The sequence below is a fragment of the Pelodiscus sinensis genome, chromosome 31, assembly GCF_049634645.1.
Source record: "Pelodiscus sinensis isolate JC-2024 chromosome 31, ASM4963464v1, whole genome shotgun sequence".
Lineage (NCBI taxonomy): Eukaryota > Metazoa > Chordata > Testudines > Trionychidae > Pelodiscus > Pelodiscus sinensis.
The window spans coordinates 8597818-8618503 of NC_134741.1; the positions used below are offsets into that span (position 1 = coordinate 8597818).

At 54.7% G+C, this 20686-nt stretch overlaps 1 protein-coding gene across 1 annotated transcript; it reads right to left on the reverse strand.

Moving 5' to 3' along the window:
• Positions 1 to 234: 234 nt before the first annotated feature.
• On the reverse strand, positions 235 to 13464 carry LOC142821524 (uncharacterized). The gene is made up of 7 exons (XM_075912691.1): positions 13429 to 13464; positions 7919 to 8034; positions 7301 to 7360; positions 5162 to 5362; positions 4905 to 4991; positions 3820 to 3933; positions 235 to 3529 (listed from the first exon to the last, which is right to left on the reverse strand). The coding sequence occupies exons 2-7, from the start codon at positions 7953 to 7955 to the stop codon at positions 1674 to 1676; spliced, it is 2355 nt and encodes a 784-aa protein (XP_075768806.1). The 5' UTR covers positions 7956 to 8034; positions 13429 to 13464; the 3' UTR covers positions 235 to 1673.
• Positions 13465 to 20686: the final 7222 nt, after the last annotated feature.

The window sequence follows — 20686 nt, forward strand, 5'->3', positions numbered from 1 at the left end:
TGAGCAAAACCCCTCAGATACCCCAGCTCTTCCTGTTCCACAATCAGCCCTGGGCTTATACACAGGTGAGGGGTTATAGAGCCCAATCTCTCCAACCCAGAACAGATCCACCCTGTTCCAAAGAACCAGCCATGAATCCCTGGTCAATTTATACTTTAGATCATACCCACAAGATCACAGTGGACCAATCCTTTAGAATCTAAAGGTTTATTAATAAAAGAAAGAAAAGGTTGAGAGTAAGGTTGTTAAGGAGAATACATTATATACATCAATCAACAAGTTCTTGATGCAGGATCTTAGCGGAGAGGTTACAAACTGCTAGCATAAAAGTCTCTGGCATACATCGTATGTCAAGATGGGTCAGCAATCCTTCCCGTGTCTCTGTCCTTAGGAAAGCTGCATCTGGGATAAGAAACAAGACTGAAGACAAGATGGAGCCCCCTCTCATGGCATTTGATATTCATTTCTGGTGTCTCCCAAGCTGGAGCTAATCACATGGTCAAGTGACCTGTCTGTTTCATATGCCAGCAAACACTGTGGCCTGGCTGCTTTGCAGCTTTCCACATGCATTCCCCAGGTGTGTACTAGCCACCCGGAGAGCCATTGTCCTTGGAGCTGTACTGATTATCACAGTCACTCATTGGACATTCCTTCCTCATGACAGGCAGTCCATACACAGCATCAGCATAGACCATAGTCATAACTCCCCATGAAAATTCCAAACAAGTACATGAATACCTTACATAGAATCAGCACAATATCAGCTTTTGTTTGACACCTTACATGGCCCACTTTTACCAAATTTGGGGCAAACAGTTCCCTGTGATGACAGCAGCGATCTCTATGCTCACCTTAAAATCCAATAATGTGACAGGGGCATCAAGAAAGGGTTGGGGTCTTGAGAAATATTCTGGGATACAGAAACAGGAAGGTGTCTGGCCAGGGGTAAGGTGCAGTATGTGGCCAGGAGAGAGGGTACAAGAAAAAAGGAGGGTGTCAGAGCAAGCTGGGGGTGCTAACTGCTGGGGGAAAGGGAATTGAGGAGATTGGGAGGCAGTGTCTGGGGAATGACAGAAAATATTACCTGGTTTTGGGCCCACTTGAAGCAACATCTCCAGCCACACTGTCCGGTTCACCCTGGAGGAAGGCTTTGCTGCTGCAGCAGCCACACAGACCAGGACCAGCCCCGAATACCGGAGGCACCACTACTGCACCCATTCAGTCCAGGGCTGGAGGTGTTGCTGCTGTAGCCATGCAGCCCAGGACCAGCCCCTGAAGGCCAGTAGTGCAGTGGCAGCAGTGCCTCTAGTGGTGGTCTCAGGTTGTGTGGCAAAGACTCAGCCTAGGGCTGCCTCCTTTCTAGTGGCTACATAGCATGAAGAGGGGGTGGGGCTAAGCTCCTTCCCCCTCAGCACATCCTCATTTGGAGGTGGGGCCTGGCACTGCCTTGTTGACAGGATCAAAGCCTTAGGTAGGCTGGATTCTGCCAACAGAGAAAATTTTGCTCACCACCACTATAGGGTTTCTCACCTGTGTGGGTTCAACTATATACAACAAGGCTTGAACTCTCGCTACAGCATATCTCAAAGTCAGAGCAATTGAAGGATTTCTCTCCTGTGCGAGTTCTCTTATGGATAACAAGGTGTTACCTCTGACTGCAGCATTTCCTACAGTCAGAACAGCTGAATGGTTTCTCTCATGTGGGTTTTCCTATGTCTAAGAAGGTGTGCCCTGTCACTGAAGCTTTTCCCACAGTCAGAGCAGCTGAAGGGTTTCTCTCCTGTGTGGGTTCTCCTATGGCTAACAAAATTTGACCTGTCACTGAAGCTTTTCCCACAGTCAGAGCAGCTGAAGGGTTTCTCTCCTGTGTGGGCTCTCCTATGGCTAACAAGGTGTGAGCTCCGACTGAAGCTTTTCCCACAGTCAGAGCAGCTGAAGGGTTTCTCTCCTGCGTGGGCTCTCTTATGGCTAACAAGGTGTGACCTGTCACTGAAGCTTTTCCCACAGTCAGAGCAGCTGAAGGGTTTCTCTCCTGTGTGGACTCTCCTATGGATAACAAGGTTTGACCTCTGACTGAAGCTTTTCCCACAGTCAGAGCAGCTGAAGGGTTTCTCTCCTGTGTGGGCTCTCCTATGGCTAACAAGGGTTGAGGACTGACTAAAGCTTTTCCCACAGTCAGAGCAACTGAAGGGTTTCTCTCCTGTGTGAGCTCTCCTATGGAGAACAAGGGTTGAGGACTGACTAAAGCTTTTCCCACAGTCAGAGCAGCTGAAGGGTTTCTCTCCTGTGTGGGCTCTCCTATGGATAACAAGGTGTGAGCTCCGACTGAAGCTTTTCCCACAGTCAGAGCAGCTGAAGGGTTTCTCTCCTGTGTGGACTCTTCTATGGGTAACAAGGTTTGAGCTCCAAATGAAGCTTTTCCCACAGTCAGAGCAGCTGAAGGGTTTTTCTCCTGTGTGGGTTCTCCTATGGCTAGCAAAGTTTGACCTGTCACTGAAGCTTTTCCCACAGTCAGAGCAGCTGAAGGGTTTCTCTCCTGCGTGGGCTCTCTTATGGCTAACAAGGTGTGACCTGTCACTGAAGCTTTTCCCACAGTCAGAGCAGCTGAAGGGTTTCTCTCCTGTGTGGACTCTCCTATGGATAACAAGGTTTGACCTCTGACTGAAGCTTTTCCCACAGTCACAGCAGCTGAAGGGTTTCTCTCCTGTGTGGGCTCTCCTATGGCTAACAAGGGTTGAGGACTGACTAAAGCTTTTCCCACAGTCAGAGCAACTGAAGGGTTTCTCTCCTGTGTGAGCTCTCCTATGGAGAACAAGGGTTGAGGACTGACTAAAGCTTTTCCCACAGTCAGAGCAGCTGAAGGGTTTCTCTCCTGTGTGGGCTCTCCTATGGATAACAAGGTGTGAGCTCCGACTGAAGCTTTTCCCACAGTCAGAGCAGCTGAAGGGTTTCTCTCCTGTGTGGACTCTTCTATGGGTAACAAGGTTTGAGCTCCAAATGAAGCTTTTCCCACAGTCAGAGCAGCTGAAGGGTTTTTCTCCTGTGTGGGTTCTCCTATGGCTAGCAAAGTTTGACCTGTCACTGAAGCTTTTCCCACAGTCAGAGTAGCTGAAGGGTTTCTCTCCTGTGTGGTTTCTCCTATGGCTAACAAAATTTGACCTGTCACTGAAGCTTTTCCCACAGTCAGAGCAGCTGAAGGGTTTCTCTCCTGTGTGGGCTCTTTCATGTTTGATAAGAGTTGCACAGTCACTGTAAGCACAAGGTGAATGTTGATGGGGGATTTCCTTTTGAACAGTTTCTGTGTTTGTTTTCAACCTTCTGCTCCTGTGTCTGGATTTATCCTGTTCTGCTCCTGGATGGTTTCCCTGCTGCCTTTGTAGGCTATGCTGACTCTCACAAGTCTCTCCTTGCTCAGGACTCTGAGAAACATGCCCTTCAGATCTTCCCACTAACACCCCACATGGAGCCATTCGCTCATGTCCTTCCTCCTGAAGACTCCTCTCACTGTTCTCATTCAGCATCCCATCACCTGCTGGGATAGAAAGAGAAACCACAGAGGAGACATTCACTGTGCTGAGCTGAAAGAAAAATTCTGAATGGTGAACATAAAATGGGGGACACGCCCAAAGAATGGCTGGAAAGATTCAATAATCATGAGCTGAGTTCACTCGGCTCCTCCATAACTCTTTCTCCACCCAGCACTCTCAGACAGAAGTTGAAGATTCGCTGAAGAGCCAGTCAGACTTGATGAAAACACACAACCATCATCTACTATTAGAATACAGATATTGGTGAGAGTCAGTTTAGGTGATTTCTCACCTGTGTGGGTGTCCCTGATGATATCCCCTTCCTCACATCCTTGGAGATCCGGGATCTGCAGCTCTTCCTTTCGCTCCACCCAAGAGAGCAGATGAGCTTTGGAGACTGGAAATCCTATTTGGGGAGCAATTAACCAAGTGCTGATCTTGTTCATTAAGGTCTTTGCCATTACTACTTCCAAAGCCAGGATCTGAGTTTCCTACCCAGAGAGGCTCCTTCCCCCACCTTCCAGAGACTGGTCTCTGGCTGGTACAAGATCCCAGGACACACTAATTCCATCCTCCCCCCACACCACTACCATGTTGGGAATAGCCCAGCTGAGTCCCATGGAGAACTGAGTGCTCTGCTGCAGTCTCCGGGATACAACTCAGTCTCCCTTAGGGCCTGTTCTATATTGGGCAGGACAGGAACACACTGCTCATAAGGGGGAGAGCTCTAGGACTTTCAGGCCTGACAGACACCCCTAGCCAGGACTCAGATTTGAGCTGCCACATGTGAGGTTACTAGGGCTGGGAGGGAAAGGACCCAACAGAGCTCTAGAGCCCTATGGGCTCTGCCCACAAACCTCTTGGCTAGGGGCTGGACTTGCCCTGCTCTTGGGCTCAGATGCTCTACCTGAGCCAGAAGGAGGCTGGGGAAGTTGCCTGATCAGTAAAATAAATTCTTTGCTGGCCACTTCAGGACCTGCCAATGCTCCATATTCCTGATCCTGACTGACTGTGCCTGGGGTGGGCCCTGTCAGCTGCCCACAACAGCTGTCAGTCCTGCAGACAGCCAGAGCAGTGCCAGGCTGTTCCTGTGGCCAGCCAAGGTGGAGACAGGCTGGGCTGCTTCTCTGCTGCTCGTAGATACTCCTGCAGCTCAGCTCCACTTCTGCAGCCTTGGTTCTACTCTGCCAGCAGCAGCAGCCCTCCTCTTGCGGCCAGTCTGGTCTGCCATTTAGTGCCGCTCTGGCTTGCATGGAATCTACTAGAGGCAGGGAAGGACTCTGAGATGGCGCCTTCCTTCCAGGGGCTCAGCACAATAGCACAAGGTAACTCTGCAGACACTAAGAGCAGCTGCCCTCTTCCCCACAACTCTGGTACCTGCCATTCCTGCGTACGCCCTTCCACTAACACCTCCAGCCAAGGCACGACATGGATGAGATGGTGGAAACCACAATGAGACCTTGGCTGTGGGAAGAGCAGCACCAGTATTATGTCACTGAACCTCCTCTCACACAGGACCCAGGATTACTGGGGCAGATACTGCTGATATTGGGGGTTCTGGCAATGAAAGACCCTGAACCAAACCCAACCCAGCTGCTCCAGAGCCCAGGGGACAAGGGGACAGGAATCCTCACCCAGCCAGCTCACAGCCTCATAATTCTCCCGCATTACATTCCTGTAGAGGGCTCTCTGGCCCGGGTCTAGCAGAGCCCATTCCTCCTCAGAGAAATACACAGCCACCTCCTCGAAGCTCACCGGCTCCGCCACAGCCATTTCCTGTCCCTGGCTCTGCAGGCCGGGGGCTGAGCTGGAGTCAGACATGGGTGTTCTGTAACCTGGCAGGGGGAGAAGGGGAATTGGAGATATTTCAGAAGGGGCTTTAATCCTTTCCACACCCCAATTCTGTCCAGACTCTGTTCTTGGTAAAAAAAATGCTGGATTCTGCAGTTTTGGGTAAACGTTGAGTCTAGCTATTCTATAAACGCCACACACGAGTTAGATCCGAAAGCCGTATTTATTTCTCTCAATACCTGGCTTGAGTTACATTACTTTGCTTGCAACAATGGGATTCAGTTCTCAGCACCCAGTATTTCTGCTAACAAGCCACATATTCATCTGCCTGAACATGGACATAGGTTTAATTTAATTTGGGTTGCTGTATTTATAATCCTTAGTCTTCATACATTGATTTGCAGCCCAAACTTGGGATCTCTCATCTGACACAGACTTTATAAATCCTCTCCATAACAGAGAGGAAGGGAAGTTAATATGAGCATTCTAATGCATATTATTAAACATGTGTGCCAAGAGTGTTTGCAGGATGAGGCCTTAAAATTCATGGATTCATGGCATCAGAAGATATCCTTAGCCATGAAGTCTGTCCCCTCTGCGGCACAAGCCATTACACTTAGCCCAGCTACCCAGGCACAAAGCTATTTCCCCACAGCATGTTTTCTAGAAAGTTGCCTAGTGTTGATTTGAAGACATAAAGAGATGGAGAACTTTGCTCATTTGTTTCAGCAGCTAATCCTCTTACCCATCAAATAGTTATGCCTTCTCTCTAGCCTCAAACTCTCCGGATGCAGCTTTCAGTTATTGACTCTCACTGAACTGTATCCACCAGACCAGGGGTGGGCAATTCATTTTGATTGGGGGAGGGGAAGGGCACTCCAAGATTTTGGAAAGTGGTTGAGAGCTGCACTCTTCCAAGACATCAAGCAGGAAATACAGCATATGGGATGGACATTGCAAGAAGAAGGGAGCTTTGGGTAAGGGGTTGGGATGCAGGAGGGAAAGAGGGATCTGGGAAGGAGTTTGGGTGAAGGAGGTAGGTGTGATCTAGGGCACTGGATTAACCAACTACTCATAAGATATTTAAAGTAAAGTTAATTTAGAGAAGCAACTAAGTGGAAAAATAAGGGGATGAGGGTTACTTGGATGCAGGAAAGGAACAAAGAGTTTGGGTAAGTGGAGTGGGAGGCAGGAGTGGGGGGCAGAGAACTAGAAGGGGAAGGGAGAGGTTGCGGTGCCAGAGGCAGGCTTTGGCCAGGAGACTTACCTAAGTGACTCCCGACCAGCAGCCAAGCACCTCTCTGAGGCAGAAGGGAGCCTGCTCAACCCTCAAACTGGCTATGGGGCCACGTGGGTGTGTGAATAAATATGAGCCGGAGGGGAGGGGGCACGGTGCTTCCTTTCTGGCCAGAAACCAGCAAATGAGATTGTCCTCGTAGTGGAAGCAATGCCTGTAGCCTTCCCGCTTCATCTCCGGTGAAGTGGCTTGCAGGTGGGAAGTGGCAAGCATGGAACTAGCCCATGGCTCGCCAAGCATCAGTGGGCTGCGTCCAATTGCCTGGCGAGCTAGATAGGCTGTATTTTGCCCAGGCCTGCACTAGACTGAAGAGCCCTTGCGTATCCAGAAGTTTCTCACCATAAACAAACTGATACCATGGAAGCCAATCAGCTCTCAGCCTATTTATTGTTTGAAACCAACCCCATATTGAAACTGACTGAGCAGTGAAATCTGAGCCTGAAGGTGCCGTCCGTTGTGTGCTTTAACTTCACCCCTTTAGCATCACACCTTGTAGATCAGGGTTTCTCAAAGTGTCTGCAGGTCCCAATGCAGTGCCCCTGGGGCTCCTCACTTGATCAGTAGGTGAGATTTAGGGCTGTGTGCACCGTGGTCACTGGGTTTGGTTGGTAACTTCAATGACAATCCCATGAAGATATTTTCACAGGAATTTTCTCATTTAAAAAATCTCCACCTGCAAACTCACCTTGTCTAAAAGCTTCCAGGGATTTTCCTCTTGCTCTCTCCAGTGCAGAGGGCAGAGTGTCTGGTGGGGAAAGGATAACAGAGGTGAGATTCCAAGCTCTCCTCTTTATAACAACGTCCCCACGCTGAACTCTGCATTTCACTTGTATCAGAGACCAGACAGACACACACTAAAGTGCTTAGTATGAAAAGGTCTGAAACCTTCCATGTCCTCTCTCGCTTGGGCACCTCCCAGCAATGGAACCAACATCTCTGCAGCCTCATCCCCGCCCCAGGAGACACAAACTGAAAGTGAGATTTACTTTTCCCTCCTCATCCCCTCCCACCTGGTTTCTCTCAGTCACTAACCACCTCTTGTCATAACCTAGAGCTGCGCTGGGCGAAGACGTTGTCATGACATTAACTTTACCTATTTGGATCCCTTGACACCAACGGGAGGCTCAGAGTTTGCAAACCCCTGGCTCTATGTCGGTCTGTTTGCTCAGTGCCTCTAAGGAGAGCAGCATGATGGGGCCGTCATTCTCCATATGGGTATTGAGGCAGGGGAAGGTTGGCTTCAGAGGCCAGATTCAATAGTTTCTAATAGTTAAACAACTTTCCCCTACTCCCTTCTAGGTACCTTTGAATTCCCTCAGAGTCTCTGACAGCGCAATCATTTTCTGGGAGAAAGCATTGACTTGTTCTTCCAGTTCAGGGGAAATCTCTTCTGGTAGCTGGAACTGCCCCGTCTCACACCTGGACAGAAACAATTCCATGCGATTCTATTTCATTTACTGCTGATAAGTTCTGGTTAGTGAGTCTCAGCTCTAACAGGCCTGGAGTTAGAATCCTCCAATTTTCCCACCCTGAGAGCAGGGGCAACACAGTCCATGGCTGTGCAACCTTCCCCTGAAAGGTCCCACTGCTGTTCTTCACCTCTGGCCCAGAGAGACCAGCTGGGGACAAAAGTGAAATTGAGTTTCAATGGCCAATTCACTCTTTGGCCTCCAGGCGATGAGGGACAGGATGTTCCCAGGTGAAGGGCTGCAGGAATCTGCCCACTAGGAACCAGACTGAGACACCAGCTTCTCTCTCCCCTGCTCCTTCCACACAGGTCTCTAAACATCCCTCAGGTAAGAAAGACTCTGGGTCCCTGCTGCCCCGGTCTAAATGGCTGTGTCTAGACTGGCAAGTTTTTCCGGAAAATCAGTTGTTTTTCCGGAAAAACTTGCCAGCTGTCTACACTGGCCGCTTGAATTTCCGCAAAAGCACTGACGATCTCATGTTAGATTGTCAGTGCTTTTCCGGAAATACTATGCTGCTCCCGTTTGGGCAAAAGGCCATAGATTCCGTGACCTAATGGGGCTTTGCCATCTCTAATAGCTCTGTGCCTGTGACTCTGCAAAGCACAACAGTCACTCGCATGGCAGCAATGCACACGCCGAGTTACACCCAGATCGGATGGCAGGACCTCAGCACTTGTGCCTGCATAGTGGGTCTCCCTAGCTGAGGAGCAGAAGTTATGAGGGGTGGAGAGGGAAGCTGTGAGGAGATGGGGGCAGGGCGAGAGGGGGAAAGAAGAGGGAAGCAGGTGTCCAGTTTGGGACTGGAAGCCCCTGGCCCAACAGGCTCCTGGAGATGCCAGGCAAAGCCACTGGCCCAGGCTGTTGAACACCCAGTTTGCGGCTCCACAGGCTCCCTACCAGCCTGAGTGGGCATATCTGGCTCTTAGCATTTGAGCAACTGGGGGCAGGAGGAGGGGATCAGCTGGGCCAAGGCAGAACAAGAACCACTCTTGGGCAGCATGGTGAACAGGCCTGGCCACTGACCAGGCTCCCTAACTTTAATCCAAGCCCCTTCCCTTCTGCCCCCCCTCGCACCCAGTTCCTCCAGTGCCTGGCTAGAACGGCTGCCCCACTGCCAGCCCTGCTGCTTGGCATGGTGCAGTCATGGGGCCAAGGGCAGGGGAATCCTCAGTGTGGAGAGCAGCTGGGGGCTGGATGGGGGGCCTGGAGTGCAGGGGGCAGGAGAGAGGGATGGACCAGGGGATGTCTGGCTCAGTGGTGGAGTCACAGCTTCTCCCAGGATCCCCTCAGTGTATTGTTCCCAGCATGGTATATCAATTGGGGGACATATTAATGTGGCTTGGGGTTTTTTTGGGGGGGAGGAGAGGTGTCTTTCAACTGTGTTTTCAACTACAGGGTTTCATGTTGATAAGCTAAATTTCAGAAAACTGAAGACGTCCCTGACAGCGATAACAACCGTGAATAAATTGTACCAAAACACCAACACTGAGCCTGCCACTTGCAGAACCTAGTTTCATTTATAGATGTGGTACAAGAATAAAATGACCCCTAAGAAAAGATGGCCAGGCCCACTTTTGCCAGATGCTAAGCACTATAAATTAAAATTGAACACTTAGCAATTGGAGCAAAAATGGTGGAAGCAGAATGCAAGCCACAGTTCATTTGGCCATGCCAGAAAGGATGGAACTCTGTGTTCATGGCTGTGGAGAGAATTCGGTGCATACTGAATGAACAAGGTCCATGAGAAATGTGTTCTCAGGACTCCAAATTTAGTATGCAAGAAGCAGTTCTTCGCGTTATGCTTTTCTTTTTGTTAATTCCCCCCGCTGATCATTCTGTATTTTTATTAACATTACGTATTGGCTGTTCAAAAGGCTGAATCTAGCAGAGCTGGTTTTATTGGCAGAATATGCCATGGTTATGGGCCCAGTGGTGAAGGCACTAAATAGTCTCCAAGCAGAGACAAGCACACTAAAGGAATGGATGCTGCATAAATTATACCAGCTTCAGGGCATAGCCGAGTTTGTTGTTTTTTAAGTTTATCCTGTACAGGCGAATGGTCTGGTAGCACTTTATAGACAACAAACCTTATAGATGGTGTCACAAGCTTTCGTGGGCACAGCCCACTTCTTCAGATGACTGGAGTTTTGAGTTTAGGATGTGCAGAGCCAAAATAAATAGGTCTGCAGATCCTAAACTCAAAACTCCAGTCATCTGAAGAAATGGGCTGTGCCCACGAAAGCTTATGATACCATCTAATGTTTTGTTTTCTATAAAGTGCTACCAGACCATTTGTTGTTTTTTATGCTTAAATTATACTTGATGGGTTCAAAACTGGAAAGAAACATGATGCCCTCTTGAGGCCACTGGTAGATAGATTCCAGTGCACCATTCAGAAATGTTTTGGTGAAATAATTGAGGACCTGGAGCTAATAGCAACGGACATCTTGATGCCAAATATTAGGACCATTTGGAACATGCATTAAACTGGGATTAGAAAAGGTAAGACTGTCATTTTAGACAAATTAAACTACAAAGAAGCTTGATGGGTATTTGGCGTCTTCAGGAGAGTCTGTGGATCTGCTGCACTCTTTTCCTAGTATTAGGAAGCTGTGCACGAGGGCCAACAGACCTCCGTCTCCATCAGCTGCCTGTGAGAGATTCTTCTGTGTGATGGACTCATATTTTTTCATAGAAGAGCAAGGATTGGTAATTTTGAGAAAAAAATGCTCCCATGGCTGAACAAACATTTTGGAAATTAATCATTACAATGGAAAAAAGCACACCGTGAATGTGAACAAAATAAATACATTTCTGTAATCCGACTTGTATTTAATTTGGTCCCTCTTCATCTTTATAAATGAAGGTAGTGACTATCGTTAAATTCCATCATTGAAAAATGTATAGTATAGGTGTGCATATAATATAGAATTATAGTGTGTGTGTGTGAGAGAGAGAGAGAGCGAGAGAGAGAGAGAGAGAGAGACCTGCAATAACTTGGGTGGTTAAGCATAGGGTTCCATAGGACAACTAATTTTTATTTTTTAATACTTAAGTACAATTAAGATAAGATACTTTCATACTTTCACTGAAGTAGTTTTACATAAGATTACTTTGATTTTTATTTACTTACATAAAATAAATGTACTTTGAGTTGCATTGCGCAGAGTAATTACAGTACATTTGCACAGAGCACAACAATGACTATGGGTTGCAGAGACAGGAGAGCAATTCTGTGAGTCCCGGTAATAAGACAAGAGAAATGTTCTGAGACTCTGTCCTGTCTTTAGCTCCCTTTTTACATTGTAAACACCTTTAATGCCGCTCGAGTGGGCCGGGCAAAGTGCGAGGGGGGGGGGGGGTCTGCAGCCTCCTGGGCCTGCTCAGTGCCTCCCAGGTGAATAACTACACACTGCACCATAATAACTTGAATTCAGGAACCAATCCTTGCAACAAACGTCGGTGCCAACTCTGCCCACATATATACACCAGCAACACCATCACAGGACCCAACCATACTGTCACTGGTACATTCTCCTGCACATCCACCAACGTAATATATGCCATCATGTGCCAACAATTCCCCACTGCTATATACATCAGCCAAACTGGACAGTCCCTACGTAAAAGAATTAATGGACACAAATCTGATATTAGGAATGGCAACATACAAAAACCTGTAGGGGAACACTTCAATCTTCCTGGACACACAATTGCAGATCTAAAGGTAGCCATCCTGCAGCAAAAAAACTTCAGGACTAGACTTCAAAGAGAAACTGCTGAGCTACAGTTCATCTTTAAGTTTGACACAATCAGCTCTGGATTAAACAAAGACTGTGAATGGCTCGCTAACTACAAAAGCAGCTTCTGCTCTCTTGGAATTCACACCTCCAGATCAGCTGCTAGAAGTGGGCCTCATCCTCCTTGATTGGATCCACCTCCTCATCTCCAGCCTGATCCTGGCCTGCATATTTATACCTGCCTCTGGATATTTCCACTACATGCATCTGACGAAGTGGGTCTTTGCCCAGGAAAGCTTATGCTCCTACGCCGCAGTTAGTCTATAAGGTGCCACAGGACTCCTCGCCGCTTTTCCAGGTGAATAAGGGATTAAAATAAATGTTGAAGCAAATAAAAAGGCCCCTGGCCAGGGCCACTCTCTGACTCGCACCTCATGCCCCTGGGGAAGCTGCTTTAACCCCCCTGCCCCCCACGCTGGGGCTTTGCTCTCGGTGTTGCAGAGTTTACCTGGCGCCCCGCCCCCCACCAGACCTGAGTCTGCCCAGACCCCACCCTAGCCCCGCCCCCCGCATCTCACAGCGCGTGCGGGAAGAGAGAGAGGCTGCAGGAGAAGTGCTGCGCACGCGCAGTGCCCAGACACTGGCACAATCTCTCAGGTGAGCATCCTCCCTCCGCGCGCTGCCCGGCACCAACCAGACGCGCTGGGCAGAAGCCGGGACTGGCCCACGTGGGCATCTCTCGGCCCCGCCCCCGCAACAAAGGGCCGGTCCCAGCGCCCCGCGCGCGCACCCGCCGCAGCCTCCCCCCGCCCCCCCCCGCAGCCACGTGTGGCCCAGAGCGAACCCTGCAACCCCAGCAGCGCGCGCCGGCCCCGCCCACCTCGGGACACCCCCCGCTCCCAGCCCGGCAGGGAGGGAATCCCCCGGGTCGCTACACGCGCTGCAAAAGCCCCGCCCCACCTGCGAGCCGGCCCGGCCTCCGAGACGCGGAAGTAGCCTCTGACCGGGGGGGCGGGGCCAAGCAGCGCCCGGTCTGAGCTAAGCCCTGGCGCTGCAGTCTGAGCGGAGTCACGGAGCTGCTGCGCATGCGCGGTCTGACGGGCCGCTCCATTCTACTCCGCCGCGGTCGGGTTTTCGGCGGGTCCCGCCCATCGCTCCGCGCGCGGGCAGGGAAAGGGACCAGACTTCGCCGCGGTTACTGCGCATGCGCCGCGCTCCCTGAGCCGGGAGCCGTTCTGAAGGGCCGTTGGAACCGTTACTCGCTGCTGGGTAGGGGAGGGAGCTGGGGGGAGGGGCTGCGACCCGCCGTCCTGCGCTGCTGTTGGGTCCGGCGCTGGGTATCGGGGCGCGCCCGCTGGGGGCAGGGAGGGGGCGGGTCCGGCTGGACAATGCCCCCCCCCCGGCTCTTGGCGCTTCCTCGCGCTGGTCTGGCTGGGTGGTGCCGTGCCGGGGCATTTCTCGTAACCCGGGGGCGAACCCGCTGCCACGTGGGGCCCACCCGGGTCCCTGCAGCCTCAGCCCCGACCGGCCGCGGCGCTACAGCTGGTCACGTGTCACCTCCCTCACGCGCGGGGGGGCTCTGCCCCCGAACCCCCCCTTGTTACCCGCGCGGAGGAGATCCAGGGGCTTCGCTGCTCCCCCAGCTCAGAAACATTCCCCGCCCGCTCCGCAGCCCCGCCCCCCGGCACCCACAGCCCCGCCCCTTCAGCCCCTTCCCGCCCGCTCCACAGCCCCGCCCCCCGGCACCCACAGCCCCGCCCCTTCAGCCCCGCCCCGCCCGCTCCACAGCCCCGCCCGCCGGCACCCACACCCCCGCCCCTTCAGCCCCTTCCCGCCCTCCCCACAGCCCCGCCCCCCGGCACCCACAGCCCCGCCCCTTCAGCCCCCCCGCCCGCTCCACAGCCCCGCCCCCCGGCACCCACAGCCCCGCCCCTTCAGCCCCTTCCCGTCCGCTCCACAGCCCCGCCCGCCGGCACCCACAGCCCCGCCCCTTCAGCCCCCCGCCCCGCCCGCTCCACAGCCCCGCCCCCCGGCACCCACAGCCCCGCCCCTTCAGCCCCCAGCCCCGCCCGCTCCACAGCCCCGCCCCCCGGCACCCACAGCCCCGCCCCTTCAGCCCCCAGCCCCGCCCGCTCCACAGCCCCGCCCCCCGGCACCCACAGCCCCGCCCCTTCAGCCCCTTCCCGCCCGCTCCACAGCCCCGCCCCTTCAGCCCCCCGCCCCGTCCGCTCCACAGCCCCGCCCCTTCAGCCCCCCGCCCCGCCCGCTCCACAGCCCCGCCCCCCGGCACCCACAGCCCCGCCCCTTCAGCCCCTTCCCGCCCGCTCCACAGCCCCGCCCCCCGGCACCCACAGTCCCGCCCCGCCCCTCTTCCCGGCAAGTCCCTGGTTGCTCCGCCCGGCGTCCCCGGCTCCTCGCGCTGCATCCCCCTCCCCCCTCCCGGCGGGCCATGGCTCCAGCTCCCCTGCCCCAAACCCTGTCAGGACAGACACCGGCTCCCTCCCCCAGCCCCCGACACTCTGGTTTCTGCCCGTCCCACATTCCTCAGTTTGTGCCCAACCCTCCCCCCACCGCCATCCCCCTCCCTGCCCCACCCCCAGTATCTAAGTGTCTTTCCGCCTGGCTCGTCCTTCGCTCCCCAGAGCTCACACTGATCAGAGGGTTTGGGGCCGGTTACACCTCTCTTGGCCCTGCAGCCAGTTGTGGGATCTCCCCACCCACACGGGCAGTTTGGCCCCTCACAGACTTTGTCTCTCTCCCCTGCAATTTCATGCATCATCTTCCCTCCACAAACAAACTGGGGGGAGGGGGCTTTTTTGGGTCGGGGCCACGCACACGCACTGAGTGAGAAGCAAGAAAAACCCCTCACTGATGTGGCCCACACGCCAGCTGGAGTGGTGGGAGGGAGGGAGGTGGGGAGGGGTGGCTAGAAAGCCAGTGCAGGCTCCCCAATATCAGGGGGTTCCTGGAGCTTCAGGGGCCACATCCAGGCAAGTCCTGAGCTGTAGGTTCTCTGCTCCTGCTTTACAGCGTGAGCCAGGCAGCTTTAAGCAAACACAGATGCCGAACAGGGATTCTCCGGGCCCTAGAGCCAAGCTGGGCCACGCGGGTTTGCAGGAGGCTGCAGCTAAAACGTTTCCCTGCGTCCTGTCCCTGGCTCTGCAGTCCAGGGGCTGAGCTGGGAACAGACATGGGTGTTGCAGCCTGGCAGGGGAGAGGGGCCATTGGAGACATGTCAAAGGGGCTTTCACCCTTTCTGGAGAGGTTACATTTCTATTGCTCAGCGAATGGAGTGGTAGATGCAGGGCTGCTCAACCCAGTTTTTTAAGGCAAGACCTTTTATGAAATTCTGTTCAAAGAAGGACAAGCTCTGGAGGGAGGGGGCTCTTCCGCAGGCCTCGCCCTGTTGGTCACATTCTGTCTCCAGGCCACAGCTCCCATGTTGTCCCTGGAGTGGACCCGAAGGGGCCCCAGGGGGGCCATGCAAAGGGCTGGGGCTGCAGACGATCATTAGGAGGCCCCCGCGGGCTGCTCGTCCCTCAGCTCGGTGAGTTTGTCTGGGTGCAACAGGCAACAGACTCTATTGCCCCCCCGCCAGTCACCTGATGATGCGGGATTGATGGGGGGGCTCGCTCCCCCACTGCCCCCGCCCCGCTGACACGCACAGGAGCAGCCCGAGGCGCGGGTGTTTCCACGGGAGGTGGCAGGGGGCGGGCGCCAGAGGGGACAGGAGCAGCCCCACGGGTGCGGGGTCCCCGCTGTGTCACCGTCCCCCCTGAAACGCACAAGCGCCGAGGGGGAGGCGCGAACCCGCAACAGCCTCCTCCCCGCAGCCACGTGGGGCCCACGCGAGACCCTGCAGCCCCAGCCCCGCCCCTCGGACCGGACCGGCAAAGAGGTGGGGGCTGGTCACGTGTCCGCACCGTCACGCGTGGGTGGGCGGGGGAGACGCCGCAAGTAGTCGCGCTGGAGGCGAACAGCAGCGCGCGCCGGTCCCGGCCCGCGGCACGTGGAGCTGCCTCCCCAGCCCGGCAGTGAGGACCCCCCCCCCATTGTTACGGAGCCGAGATGGGGGCGGGGCTAGAGAGTTGGGGTCCCGATCTCACCGGCAGCCACCGGACCGGACCTCGCGTGGGGGGTGTTTGAGGGGCCGCACCCAGCGGGGGGGGGGGGGGCTGGGTCCATTTCACACCGCAGTTCCCCCGGCTCCATCCCTGCAGACACGCTCCGGGCTCGGCTGCTCAGTCTGCCCCCCCCCCCCCATCTCTGCCCCCCCACCCCAATCTCCAGCGCCCCAAAGGCCACAGCCCCTCCCTGCCCCCTGGCACCCACAGCCCCGCCCCCTTTACACGCACCCCGCCGGCTCCCCTTCTCCCGGGGGGGGGGGGGTGCGGGGTCTGCGAGGAGCGAGGGCGCCTGCAAGTCTCCGCCTGTGGCCAGGCTGCAGGAGCGGGGCTGCTCCGCCCGACGCCCCCTGGGTCCTAGCGCCCTGCCTGCTAGGGGCTCTTTTCCCCACGCGTGTCCCTGGCTGCACGGGCTGCTTCCCCTCCCCCTCTCCGCGTGCCATGGAGCTGCCAGGGCGATGGCTCCAGCTCCTTTGGGTTCTTGTGGATTGAACCGCTCCCTCCCCGCCCTTACTCCCCCCCCCCCAGGAGTCCCTACTTCCATGGTTGCTGCTGGAGGCTGGTATCACACCTGCTCCCCCTCCTTGCTGCTTCTGCTGGTCCCCCACCCTACAACCCCCTGACACTGCGCTGGGAGCTGGGACATTCCCACCCCCGTGGGGTCCCTCTCCACTCTGACTGGCCATGGGGTACAGGCTGGGATGCGGGGGTGCGTCTCTCAGTTTCCCCTCCTGCCTCTCTCCAGACTTTGCTATAGGGCTGGGACATTCCCAGCCCCATGTGCTGCTGCCCCTCCCTGCCCCACCTGGCCTGTCACCAGCCCCTAGAGCAGGGGTGCAATATTGCCATGGATACAGGATACGCCTGTCACAATGAGCAACCTCTGCCTTTGCCCATCCCGCTCGGGGGAGGGGGGGCGGGCACCAGAACAGGAGGCCAAGGACCCCTCCCACTGTTGAATGTGGATAGGTCTGGCCTGGCCTCTTTCTCCCCAGTTCCCCTGCCCCTCCCCTTTCCCCCTGGGCTCTGTCCCCCACCCTGGCCAGAAGCTGGAGCCCTGCCCAGGAAAGAGAAGCCCTGAGGTGGCAATGCAGCTGGGGCCATCACAGGCCTATCCACCTGGGGGGGGGAGGTGGCTCAAAAGCTGCCCCTGGCTGATGGATTGGCCCTAGCAGCCCCTGCCCAGGGCAGATGGAGGGTCCATGGATCCCCCCCGCCCCCACTGCCCAGATAGCTCTTACTGTGATGTGAATGGGGTAAGAACCACAAGGGCAGTGGTGGGGACCCTCAGACTATCCACCTGTCCTGGATGGGGGTGGGGACATTGGCTGGGACTGCTCATGGGTCCCCCACTGGTGTTCCCTGTAAGCTGAGCGCTTGGGCAGCCACTCAGGAGAGATTCAGGTGCTGCCCAGCTGATTAGCAGAGCCCCGGCAGCCTGTGTTTCCATGGGTGGTGCACATCTTCACCTGCTTTGGTGCACACAACAGCATTTATTCTACAAATAGATGGAAACAAATTCAAGGGAACCCTCCTCCCCCAATCCAGCAGGACAGCCTGAGTGACAGACAGCCTGCTCCCTCCCCAAGCCTCACAACACTCTGGTTTCTGCCCGTCCCAAAGGAGCGTTTGCCCCAAGTCACTGGCACCTCCGGGCTGAAAGCAAACCCAGCGCCTGCAGCCAGTCCTATGGCACCGTCACCAGCGATTTACTGGCCCAGAGAAGAGAATGAGAGTTACTCACGGTGAACGCAGCAGCTGGACACACACACACACACACAGTGCGCTCCTGCCTGGCCCAGGGAATAGAGGCACCTCTGGTGAGCCAGCTCGGTGTGTCCTGTAGCACCAGGCTGCCTGGGGCCACTGCAGATCCCTCAGTTTGTGCCTAACCCTCCCCCTACCACCATCCCCCTCCCTCCCTGCCCCACCCCCAGCATCTAAGCCCAGTAGAGAGAAAGTTCTTCCTACCCTGGCTTGTCCTTCCCTCCCCCAGAGCTCACACTGATAAGAGGAATGTTTGGGGCCCGGCTCCTCTTCAAGGGCACAAGGAGGAGGGGAGCAGCCAATAGAGTCTTTTTCCCACAATGCTCCATGGTGGCTTGTCTGGTGTCTGGAGCTTCCTGTGCCAGGCAAGAGATGCCCCCTTCCCCCCCCCCCCCCCCCCCGACACACCAGGGTCTCAGACTTTCCTCTGCCCCTCTCCCGGCCTTGGGCTGCTCCCGGTGTCACAACAAACCCTCATCCAGCCCTTGAGCAACACTGAACCATCACCCAGTGCCACAGGCACAACCAGTCCCTGGGGGGTCAGCACCAGCAGCACCCCCCCAGCATTTCCCAGAGTCCAGCCCCTGCCCTGTCTCTGCCAATCCAATGGCTGTTTTAACCACATGGACACCCCAGGGAGCCAGCTGACTGCCGACCCAGCTTGTGCCAGTGCTTGGGGAGGTCTGGGGCCTGGAAAGAAGCTGGCACTGGGCTGGGCAGTGTCACACAGGCCCTGCATGTCTGTGGTGAGTGGCCGTGTGACACATACCGCACACTGACCGTCACGGGGAGCCATGTCACAGCACTGGACGGGCTGAGGAATCCCTTCGCAACAGAGGCTCTTGGCCGCTGATCTCACTGCAGCCCGGCCCAGCCCTGGACACACCCCTGGAGATGCCGGGCTGTTGCTCCTGGGCAGCCCCTGGCTGGAATGTGCCAGTCTCAGTCCTGGCTGAGCCCTGGCTACCGAGAGAAGAGGCCAATGCAAACAGCCCCTGGCAGCCAAGGAGTCAGCACGTCGGTTGGTGGGGCAGGGAGCTGGGGGCAGATCTTGGCTCTAACTCACTGTGTGACCTTGGCCCATTCAGTGAATCTCTCCCTGGCCACATGGCCCTGTCTGTACAGCAGGGACAGCAACACTTACAGGCCACAGGAGGGGGCTGGTTTAATGCTTCACCCCACGGCCCAGCAATGAGCCCCCCAAGTTCCCCCTGTGCTCGGGGAGCCAGGTTTGCTGTGTGGCAGGTACCGTCAGGCCTGGGCACTGGGATTAGTTACCAGTTTCCCTGGCCCTGTGGCACTGCTAAGCTAGCAGCTGAGAGGGCTGCATGGTTCAGGCATTGGGCTAACCCCCCAATAGGGTTTCCCTGTGCAGGTTCACACCCTGCTTGCAGGGAGGCCTGTGTTTTGGCTACACCCGTCACCAGGGGAACAAACTCCATAAAGCCTGAGAGAATTCTGCCTCCTCCGCCCCCCCCCCCCCCATCAAGCCACTTCTGCTCCTGTTAGAGAAATGCCTGGGGGGGTGTCTCAGGCAAACTCTCAGCTCCTGTAGCCCCTGCCCCTCACCCAGCACCCCATGGCTCAACCCTACCCCTGGGGGCTGCTCCACCCTGCAGTGTGACAGAAGGTTGGTGACAGGCCGGGGAGTCTGCGCCTGCCCCCAAAAGTCCATCCCTGCAGGGGGGAAATGCTGGGGATGTGAGGAGGGTCACCCCTCCATCCTTCCCCCCCCCCCCGGTGGGCCAGTAAGGTGACCTCAACCCTGCAAGGCTATTTTGGGGTATGGCAGTACCTGTAATATCTATCCTGCGTGTTAACAGTGTCCCCTTATTGTGAAATCCAATGGGCTCCCTATTTCAATGTCCCGGTAAACCTCATTCCATGAGGAGGAAGGGACATTTCCGAATAGCAGGTTATTTTGATATTTCGTGCTGTGTAGACACCAAAGGGTTTTCAAAATAAGCTCAAAATGACAACTTCTGTAGCCCAAATTGTGTATCATATGTCACCCCTCTGTCTACGCTGAAGACGCTACATCAGGGCTCTGTCTACACTTCAGAGACAACGCTTTAGTCCAGAGAACACATCTGCTCTTCTGAATTTTATGAAGAGATGTTCCAAAAAAAAAAGTTTTTTTTTTCTGACATTTGGCCCAGTGTAGACAGGCCAAATGTTGGAAAAGCCTCTTCTGAAAAAAGCAGCAGAACAAGCTACACAAATTGGGGTTTGCAATTTGCGTAGCTTTTTTCAGAAGAACAGTGAGGTGTAGACATAGCGGGCTCGTCTACATTGGCCCCTTTTCCGGAAGGGGCATGTTAATTTTTAGCCATCGTAGTAGGGAAATGCGCGGGGGATTTAAATATCCCCCGCGGCATTTAAATAAAAATGTCCGCCGCTTTTTTCCGGCTTTTAGAAAAGCCGGAAAAGAGCGTCCACACTGGCCCTGATCCTCTGGAAAAAGCCCCCTTTTCCGGAGGCTCTTATTCCTACTTCAAAGTAGGAATAAGATCCTCCGGAAAAGGGCGCTTTTTCCGGAGGATCGGGGCCAGTGTAGACGCTCTTTTCCGGCTTTTCTAAAAGCCGGAAAAAAGCGGCGGACATTTTTATTTAAATGCCGCGGGAGATATTTAAATCCCCCGCGCATTTCCCTACTACGATGGCTGAAATTAACATGCCCCTTCCGGAAAAGGGGCCAGTGTAGACGTAGCCACTAAGTAGAAATACTTGATTACACTACTCAAGACCTTTTTTGGGTATTTTTACTTTACTCAAGTTATTTATTTTTGTCACACTTTGACTTTTAATCAAGTTGGGTCTTTTATACAATATTGTACTTTTTACTCCACTCCAATTTCCAGAGGCACTGGGTTGCTCACGACTTGCATCCTTCTGATTTTCTAAAGCCCAGCAGCATGTGCAAGCACCAGTCATCCAAAAAACAGCCAATCCACAAGCACAATGCCCCTGC

Excerpts from the sequence above, each read along its gene's own strand:
- LOC142821524 (XM_075912691.1), bottom strand. The coding sequence starts at position 7,955 with ATGATTGCGCTGTCAGAGACTCTGAGGGAATTCAAAG. Across the intron at positions 7,361-7,918 it reads GACTCTGAGGGAATTCAAAG|ACACTCTGCCCTCTGCACTG; the intron begins GTACCTAGAAGG and ends TTTCCCCACCAG. Across the intron at positions 4,992-5,161 it reads TGAGGCTGTGAGCTGGCTGG|CCAAGGTCTCATTGTGGTTT; the intron begins GTGAGGATTCCT and ends CTCTTCCCACAG.